This window comes from Nicotiana tomentosiformis, chromosome 1, assembly GCF_000390325.3.
Source record: "Nicotiana tomentosiformis chromosome 1, ASM39032v3, whole genome shotgun sequence".
NCBI lineage: Eukaryota > Viridiplantae > Streptophyta > Magnoliopsida > Solanales > Solanaceae > Nicotiana > Nicotiana tomentosiformis.
This window is the reverse complement of record NC_090812.1, coordinates 59,820,483-59,830,444: the sequence shown is the minus strand read 5'-3', so window position 1 is coordinate 59,830,444 and position 9,962 is coordinate 59,820,483. Positions and strand designations below refer to the sequence as shown.

At 35.0% G+C, this 9,962-nt stretch overlaps 2 protein-coding genes across 2 annotated transcripts; one reads left to right on the top strand and one right to left on the bottom strand.

Annotated features, from left to right (window-relative positions):
- Positions 1-1,060: 1,060 nt before the first annotated feature.
- On the top strand, positions 1,061-1,876 carry LOC104116011 (protein FLOURY 1-like). The gene has a single exon (XM_009626783.2). It carries the CDS (start codon positions 1,061-1,063, stop codon positions 1,874-1,876), a length of 816 nt encoding a protein of 271 aa, XP_009625078.2.
- A 2,170-nt stretch (positions 1,877-4,046) lies between these two features.
- On the bottom strand, positions 4,047-8,410 carry LOC104116010 (psbP domain-containing protein 1, chloroplastic). The gene is made up of 4 exons (XM_009626781.4): positions 8,141-8,410; positions 5,861-5,964; positions 5,036-5,467; positions 4,047-4,406 (listed from the first exon to the last, which is right to left on the bottom strand). The coding sequence occupies exons 1-4, from the start codon at positions 8,244-8,246 to the stop codon at positions 4,185-4,187; spliced, it is 864 nt and encodes a 287-aa protein (XP_009625076.1). The 5' UTR covers positions 8,247-8,410; the 3' UTR covers positions 4,047-4,184.
- Positions 8,411-9,962: the final 1,552 nt, after the last annotated feature.

Sequence of the window (9,962 nt, the reverse complement as noted above, 5' to 3'; positions counted from 1 at the left end):
AAAATAGCCTCAATCAAGTAACAAAAAATATATTGTAGCACTTTTCTTTATACTAATTATTTATATAAATTATATAGTATATAGTATATAGTATATATTATATAATTTATATAGTATATAATTATGCTATATAATTTATACTGGTGATGTTGTTATATAGTATACAGTAATAATAATAATAATTTAAAATAAATTTAGGGCCTTCAAATTTTGGGAACCTAAGGCAACGGGCCTCAGTGTCTAAAGCCTTAGAGCCGCCCCTGCTTCGAACCAAAACGGAATGACGAGTGTGTTTTATCCATTATTTTTGCCTAAAAAGAAAAAGAAGAAGCTAATACATAGATATTGGAAAAATAAATAAATGAATGGATACTAATGCAACGGATTAAAATGGATATGTTGATAATTTAGTATTAATAACAAAATGTTCATTAGTACGGAAAAGATTAGAAAAGTAATGCAATGGACTAAAAATCTAAACGGATATTTTTGTAATCCAGAAATAATTCTAAACAACAAACATAGGATTATAGATTAGTAGTAACCAATTCCTTACAATGTAGAGATATGGTACGCTATATTAAATTACGAAAAAGTACAATGAAACGTAGCATCGTGGCCGTATCATGCGGCATTATTCAGCAATCTTTGAATCCGTTGCTGACTTATAAAACTGAGTGATCGTTGCCTTGTCCTCAATCTCTTCGCCTTTATTTCTCGCTTCCCAATAATCTCTACTCTCCTATCTACTCTTCTTCTCCTCCTTTCCATACCCCAAAAAAAAAAATCACACACTTGTTTTTTTACTCATTCTAGTCTATAGTCTATACTCTTCAGCAACAAAAACCCATATCTCGAAACCAAAAAAGAAGTGTTATTCATAGTTCTTTGTGCTTGCATTTTTTAATTTTGGATTGGGATATTGGTACATACCAACAGTGGCATTTAAAACTTTGAAACTCACATGCAGATTATGCATCTTGTGTGTTTTTTCTTCATTTTGTGCTCAGTCTTTGAATTTAATAAAAGATTTCTGGGTTATTTTCTGGATTTATTTTTAATGGATTGTGTTGAAGCGCTGAAGCTTTTGAGTCTTAATGCTGATTTGGGATTTGGATTTCTGGTATTTGGGTGGTTTGGGCAAGTGTATAAGGTTTTGGGCCTGTTCTTGTTGTTCGGTTTGGGGTTAAGGGTCTTGCAGTTTAGTTGGTATTGCAAAGGTTGGAACCGTTTTCTTTGTGAATTTTGTGGAAAATCAGGTGAATTGAGAAATGGGTGTTGCTCAAAAAATGATTTTGATGAGAAATGTAGTGCAAAGATGAAATTTTGCAAGTCTGGGTTATTAGAAGAGGAAAAAGTGAAATGTGTTTCAGATGAGGAATTGGATGATGATGAACAAGAATGTCATGATGAAGATAAAGTGTTTGATGTTTTGTCACTGAGGAAAATGGTTAAGATTGAAAGGAGCAGAGCAAATGCTGCTTGTTTGGAACTTGAGAAGGAGAGAATGGCAGCAGCTACAGCAGCTGAGGAAACAATGGCAATGATTTTGCGGCTACAGAATGAAAAGAGTTTGGTTGAAATGGAAGCCAATCAATATAAAAGGTTGGCTGAGGAGAAGCAATTACATGACCAAGAAGTAATTCAATCATTACAATGGCTTGTACTTAAGCATGAATCAGAAAGGAGTATCTTGGAAGACCAACTCAAATTATGTTGTAAAGAAAAGTTGAAGACTTTTGGGAAAAGGGATGATGAAGGGGACCACTCAGAAGTAGCTGATGATGAGGAGAATCATAGTTCTCTCAACACCAACTTGGATGATGCTTTTCACTATACCCTCTTTAGCTCTCTTGACATGGATTTGTCAACATAGCAAGTTTTTTTATTACTTGGAAAAACACTAAAAACTGTAGATTTGCTTCCCTTCATTACAGACAAGAACTGTTTGGCAAAAACTCATAGGAATCCAAGAGATATGGGGGGTCAATCATTGGAGAGTACATCAACTCGTCCAGTTAACCAACATCAATAAGTGGTGCATATACTTTTGCTTTTTGATGGTTATCCACTATCACTTGCTCTATGAATCTCCAAGCAACTAATTGGTCTTTGAACAGTGAACCAGCTCCTCCTTGTGTAGTGGAATTATGTTCAGTTTTTACTTGTAAATAATAGTACTAGTATTAATATAGCAACTCAATTCATATATTTTGAAAGCAAAGTTACTCTGATCGTGAATATTTGACTATGCCATTTTTTTTGTGCAAAGTGTTAGTACTTGAATAAAGTTAAACAACATTTTCACTGTTTCTTGTGAGTATATCTAGATTGCTCCATAATGTTGTCACTGATAGATAGCTCCAGAATTTAAGGATCTGTAAGCATCACCAGCTTCTTTTTTTCCTTTTGTGTATATGTGGGAAAACTAATTCGGTCTATCTTTTGTTATTCCCGTCAATATTGCTGTATTTGTAAATAATAATTCTGCAAAATATAAGTTAACGTAATGAAACAGTAATTAATTCGAGCCTACTGAATTCACAGTGTTTCCTTAAGGAATTTAATCCCCTCTTAGTACCCAAGGTAATGGATTATTTCTTCCCAGGATAGAACGAATCACACACTGGTGTAGCGGTACTTCAAACCCCAATGTTTAAGCGAACACAAAGTTCGGTAGCAAATCAAACTTACAGTTGCTTTGTTTGAAGTTAAAAACAATGCAGAACGAAGGAGTAGAAACTCAGAAAATCGTATGGAAATGCTGAAAGGAAGGAATGCAATGTATAGCCAAATCTGTTGAGCGATTTCAGTTTGTGTCTTGTGTCTTGTGTGTGTCTTTCTTCAACAGCTGTTGCACATATATATAGCAGCCAGTGTTGAAGAAGAACAATCGTCCACCCTCCATGGTGGAGCAAGCATTAGCTTGTTTGTGGAGCAAGCATTAATATTTACTATTAACAAATAAATTTGGTCCAAAAAATTAATCAATCGTAGCCGAACCGAGCGACGACGACGGCGCGAGGCTTGCTTTCTTCTTAACTCTTTAAGAGCTACAAGAAGAGCAATTATATATATACCCACCAAAAATCTTTTCCTCTTCCAATATGGGACAATGTCTCATTGTCAAGAGGGGGAAACTTAAAATTTTACTCAAAAATTTCATTTTCCCTCCATTTCTCATTCACCCTCATTTTAAGACTATTTCAATCTTAAAAACAAAAACCTCAACATCTTTATCCATGAGATGATGATATCAATTGCCTTTTTTGCCATGGGAAATAGCTGAAGCTGCTTATATCATTTTAGAATGTGTGTATTCATCACCTTGTCGCGTTCTATTCTCTTGCAACGTGGCGTGCTCAATGTCACAGTATTCCTCCAATCTTGAAAGAAATTGGAAAGAATAGATGGCGGACAGGTTCATTTTTATGAAGCTTTTTGTATTATCTTGTATCAGAATTTCGTATGAATAATCTGATTAGCTTCTGTGGTGCTGAGCTGTCCTTATAAAGTAGCCACCATAAAATGGTGATATAGATAGTATCTTCTAGTTTTCAACCGTACGACTTTGATCAAATACTCCATTAATGAGTATTTCTGCAAGCAAAAGAGACCCATTCTGATGAAACTTTTGAAATACCAAAATACAATAGAAGACAGATTCTCCATTCAGATACTCTAATGAGAGTCATTTCTTTTTGTTTTTTCCCTTCATAATGAATCTAAAATCAAAATGTTATCACTGCTAACCCCTGTTTCTTTTTTCTTTCTAACAATTCTAGCAGATTGGAGTTAAAAGTATGAACTCAAATAATACTTTTGTGTAGTCTTTTTACTGACGGCACAAACTTTAAATGAAGCCCCAGCAGTGGATTGTGCAATTGTAGGCATTATTTCCTTTTTCTTGATGCCCTTGGAGCGTTAATATTCATCAACTGTTTTATGTATGGAATTTATTGATCAAAATATAATTTTTGCTCAGATCTCCCAGACAAGGGAAAAGTAAACGTTAAGAGGGCATAAAATAAAGACCAGAAGCAACAGACAGCAAACCAGACAAAAGCCATGAATAAGAAACTGAAATAAAACCAATGGCTAAACAGGCGTCAATGTTCCCATGTGATCAAATCGAATCTTGAACAAATGGCTGCCGAAATGTTTCTTTTTGAATAAAAGGTCTATCAAACTTCAATCTTGTTTACTCGGAAGGAATCCATAACTGCACGAATGTCACTTTCCTCATCTGCAAAGGTTGTTTCAGGTGTTTGTATTCTCAATTCGTATAAACGGTTGTTTTCCACTCCAAGAACTGAAAGGTATCGCCTATCCCATTCCAGACGAGCAACTCGATCTTGTGGCATTACAGCCAACTCATTATTGTTAGCATATGACTTGATATTCACCTACTTATCACAGCATGACAGAATCTGGTATTAGAATCCAGAAATACACGCGTGCACACACACACACACAAAAAACATGAATTGCAATACATGTAAACTAAGAAGAATGAAGCTTTAACTGGAAGCTATTCATCACCAAGGTGTAGTGGGATAGTTGAGATCCCTGCACCCACTTGGATCCTTCGGAACATAGAACTTTCTAGTATGGAGCATTATACTCTCCTCAGTAGACTTACCCAACGCGAATTCGAATTAATCGGGCATGTGGGGGTTAGACAGTGGTGGGACATTCCTTCATCGGAAAATTACACTGTGTAACTAGGTCAAAATTTATTTTTCAGATATATTTACTATATGTTGAATCCCCTTAACTTTTTGTGTGTTTACTTATTTATATTTTGACACCTCTTAGTGAAATTTCTGGCTCCAACACTGGCGTTAGATACCAAATGGTAAAGGGGAAGGAGAACCAAAAATTTGGGAGCTATTCTCCCCTCAACAGGCATGACACAACTTATGATATGAACAACATGAAGCCAAATCATCATATATATCTAGACACCTTTATCATCAGACAGGCAAAAGGACCCCAAAAACCATTCATAACTAGCAAAATGCTAATATATTACCTCAACTTGATAATACAGCCTCCCATCATCAGCTACCCTTGACGAAGTAGAAAGAACACTTGATTCGCGTCTGACACCAAGTCTAGTGGACATAAATTCAGTCAAATATTGTCTAAGGACTCCCTTTCCAGCTTTTTCTGGTGGACCCAAATCTTCTACACTTTTGTAGTTAGAGGATGAAGGAGATGATATCTCCACTGACAGATTTTCATCTAAAACAAGAGGATCCCTGAAAAATATGTCAGCACCAGCACCACGCACTTGAATCCAGTTTCGAGGATACATAAAGGAATAGCCGTCAAAGGTGTCAATATACTCCCTGAACTCAATAGATTGAGCATATGCAACTTTGGGCAATTCATAATTTGAGAGCACGAAACTTGAGCATATCAGGGCCATTGCCTTTCTCCTTGGAACTGCAAAATCTTTTTTCTGATTATATATCGGAAAATTCTAGTGAGAAACTGTGCAACAATAACGGCTTTCAGGAAATAACCAATGGTCTAGCAGAAAGCATAGTGACAGACAATGAAACACATAGCGCCATGATTTGTGTAAAATGAGACCATTTGTGTACTAAGGCAGGTAGAGAAACTCGGCCACTGCAGATCTTTGACGATACACTTTAAATACTTGCAAACTTTTATACTTGAACTGTATACAACATGTTAAAAAGGCTTTTACCGTAGCTATATGATGACTTTGAAAAGTCAAAGACAATTGATTATTTAAATTGAAGGGCTGCAAACTGTAATTTAGTATCACTTCTAATCATAATATTGTAAAAATCAATAGCCCGAGATTTAAAATTGAAAAGGAAAAAACCTCTAAAACAGCTGAAGTTCCTTCTTTCACCATATCTCCCTTCTTCACAGTATGCTGCTCTGAGAACTTTCTTGCCATCTGAACAGGTTTGTCCAACGCTTGCCCTAGATTTGCAACATAAGAGAAGTTTTAACGATAGCTATCGATATGAACTCGTACAAAAGAAAAAGTTGCAAGTAATACTGGACAACAAGAAATCATGGAATTGGGGCTTGCAAACCATTAATTGAAGATTCATGACAGAAGCCAATTCTATTAGGCAAACACCGCCCTGTCACTTACTGCATAGGAGATGTAAAGCTTGGACCTTGAGGGTTTTGGGCAACACCTCAAACTAATTAGATGCCCGGCAACAGACAAGTAAGGAAGGAAGAAATGCCAAATGGAAGCTTTCTAGTAATCGCTTGAAAACCTGTTCTTTAGTAATTAATTTACATCTCCAAAGAACTCTAAAATTCAGACACCAAATATTAGCGTAGTGCTTGTTATTCAAAATCTCACATGCAGTCAATTGAATATCAAGGTCAGAAGCAAAATATATAAGCTCCTTATTTGTTTACAAATAATAAGTATTAGTAGAACTTTGCAACTGGCCTTAAAACTCAGCAACTTTGAATATGTCAAATTGTCATGTATTTTTTCTGCGTCTAAGGAAAAATAAAACCAACTTGAGTTGACATCCGAGGAGTCAGTTTTTGGGTCTTTATAATTAGGTATTGCAATAAGCAGAACGGGACCTATATATTAGTGTTGCACTTATGACATGAAGCACAATTTCTTCGTCAGTGAGACAGAACTCTCTACATTCTCAAGGTGGAGGTAAGGTCTACATACACACACCCTCCCCTTACTCCACTTGTGGGATTACATTGGGTTTTTTGTTGTTGTTGTTGTTGTAGTAGTCAGACCGAACTCCAGTCCATAAAAGAGTTTTGTGAGATGCGATTGTCATGTAACTAATTTCTTCTGCTTCTAAGCTTTAAGAAGCTTATGAGCTCATAGCCAAAACACAAACAAAGCTGATATTAAAGTTAAACTACATTAGGAGGGTTTTTTTCTTATGAGCAGATAAAACATTGTTTAAGAAATGAGTATATAACTTTATGCTTTACATCAGAATAGTCTCACAAAAACTCATCCAAACATTTGTAGAACTTGGGATATCCATTATTCCAAGAATAAACGAAACACAGCAAAATGTTGTGAATTTGGGAAAGCATAGTCTCTGTTGACATTTCTATCACCTTCTTACCAAATCATCCAAACAACTAGTTGGTAAGGGAAACAGCTCGCTGCCCTGCCTTCTTCTGAGTTCTGACTTCCAACCTCCCCCACCCCACCCCCACCCAACTTCTCCAACTTTTGAATTGTTGAAGCAAGAACTTAATGTGAGAGTTGAAGCCCCAATTAGAGAAATGAGAATTTTTCTCATAGGAGATCGGAGCTTTCTATGTTGATAACATATATACATAAACAAAAATATCCCCTTTCCAATAGGTTAAGCTTTTGAATAAGGTGGTGCATACAATTCATAATCATATCACAAATATCCTAGCGTTCAAGTCTCACCGCTACCCATCAACAGATCATATTTCAATCAATCGGCCTTGCGAACCTAAATAAACAAACAAAAAGTGTTCCCTCTCTAACAAATTAAGCTTTCAGATAAGATGATACATAATTCAATAGGTATGTTAGTTGAATTTACGTTATACACATTGATAGTGTAAAAATCACTATAATTTAACCTATATAGCAGGTTAGTTGCCGACTTATCATAGAGATTCACCTCTAGCTAGAAAAGGAGGTTGAGTGAGCTCCGCCTATAAATTGCTTAACGGACTCAACGAAACAAAAATGCAAAGAGATACAATGAAAATGGAACAACTTTATGTAATATATCAAGTTCAAAGTTGAGGCTAGAGGTGCCAAAATGGTTCATTAAAAAATGTGTTTGATAATGAACTTTTTTAAAACGGGTCAAACATGGATAACAACCACATTATGTACTTAGAAAATGGATAACTAATGAGTTAAGTTTTATATTTGTAAGGCCTCTAATTGTAGTTTAATCAAGTTTGGGAGACTAGTAATTCTCCAAAAAATAATTATATTTGAGAAGACATTTATCAACCAGGTAACCCATTTTTTATCGGTATTAAATATGGATATGGATAGGGTCGGATAATTTATCCTTCTTTTTTTTATTACCCGTTTTTGACCAGGAGCATATCTGACCCGACCCGCCCGTTTGACACCCCTAGTTGAGACTTTTAGTACCTGCGGCTATGGTGGAATGGCGCTGAGTGAAAGACTTGGGGCGAGTAGAAATGGATGGAATGCCAAAGCCAACACTGTAGGAGGTGGAAGCCTGAAGAATTCTCATAGTGGAAGAAAAAGGGTTGCCTTTTTCTGGGTTTTCCTATTCGGTAAAAAGATAAAAGATCCAAGCTTCGACTCCGAACAAAGAATGGGGGTTATGAACACTTTTTAAGCAGCAGCTGTATGAGTAAGGGTAAGGCTGTGGAAAGACCAATCAGAATTCTGTCCAATCCACACTGCACATTTTGCCACGCTTTTAAATGGAGTTAGTTATTTTGTGAATAGTGTTGTTATTTTACTTCTTCCATAACTTTTTATAGTAATGATTAATAAATTGTATATAAGCAGTGTTTTAAAATACTTTTTGTGGACTTGACCCGGGGCGGGGCACTACGAAAACGTCCCGAGACTCGCGTGTGGGGCTAGTCCTTTGAGGCTTACGCTCACAACGCCCAACTGTAGCCCCGAAACATGCCTAACCTCTTTATTCGGGGCTCGCCTAATAGTTCCTAGCGCAAATCATGCATCAAATTCCCTAACTAGCATTGTCAACACTCAAATTTCTTTAACAAATGAATAATTTTTTTTTTTCATATATATAAATATGAAGAATGGGAATAACTTAAAATAATGAGTCATATAGTATTGCATATATATATATATATATATATATATATATATATATATATATATATTTTTTTTTTTCAAAATTATTAAACTTTTATTATTTTTCTACTTGAAAACAATTTTATATTTACTCGTAAGAAATATTTTTAAAAATATTGTTACCTTTTAATTGTTTGAATGCTAAGACGTTATAGTTGATTTTTATCTTATAGTAACTTTAACACTATTGCGTTGTTTAAATTTAACTATCAGATATTTGATTTTTGTGAGTTTTTAAATTTCTTAAACTTTTAAATTTAATTATTAGATATTATATTCTTGTGATTATTTTGCTATTTTATTAATTCATAGATTAATAATTTAAAGATCTATGGGACTTACCCGGGAGAAATTAAAAATAGCCAGATTTACAAGTGGTAATTGAAAAATAGTCACAGTTTCAAAAGTAATCAAAATTTAGCCACGTTTCATGTAAAGATAAATCTGAACGAAAACACTGTTCAATATCCAAAAAATATTCCAGTATAATATATTGACAGTGTATTTTACTGGAGTTCCAGTATAATATAACGGTCCAACATAATATGCTGGAAGTTCATGCACAGGTGCTCCAATTTTCAGTATATTATGCTGGAACTTTTCGCGTGTTGGAGTTCCAGCATAATATGTTGGAAGTTCATACACATGTGCACCAATCTCCAGTATATTATGCTGGATCGGTCCGTGTTGCAACAAAATAGTGGCTATTTTTCAATGACTTTGCAAACGCTGGCTATTTTTGAATTACTGGTCCGAAAACTGACTAGCTCATGCTATTTTTATGAGTTACCCCCATGTCTCGGGATTTACACATTGCCTCGTGTTAAGTAAAACGCTCTGCCTCACGCCTCTACCTTTTAAAACATTGTTCATAAGCACATCGAATTTTCAATGCTTTAAAATAATCTATATCTATATCTATCTATATGATTACATCTATATCTATTTATCCATCTATACTTTTATATATAACTATATTAAAAGCACAAAACTCCTTAGCGAAATATTGTTTGTCTTTTTTTATCCTTTAAAAGTATGTTTCACACTAGATAAAATGGTCATTTAATTATTTTCCTAGTATTTAGAACTTGCAGGAACTCCTTTTATTTAGGAA

Bases quoted from the DNA above. Each gene is read 5' to 3' on its own strand.
- LOC104116011 (XM_009626783.2), top strand. From the start codon at position 1,061: ATGGATTGTGTTGAAGCGCTGAAGCTTTTGAGTCTTAATGCTGATTTG.
- LOC104116010 (XM_009626781.4), bottom strand. From the start codon at position 8,246: ATGAGAATTCTTCAGGCTTCCACCTCCTACAGTGTTGGCTTTGGCATT. The intron at 5,965-8,140 runs GTACTAAAAGTC...TTGCAAATCTAG, and splicing joins CCATTCCACCATAGCCGCAG to GGCAAGCGTTGGACAAACCT. The intron at 5,468-5,860 runs GTTTTTTCCTTT...ATATATAATCAG, and splicing joins GAACTTCAGCTGTTTTAGAG to AAAAAAGATTTTGCAGTTCC.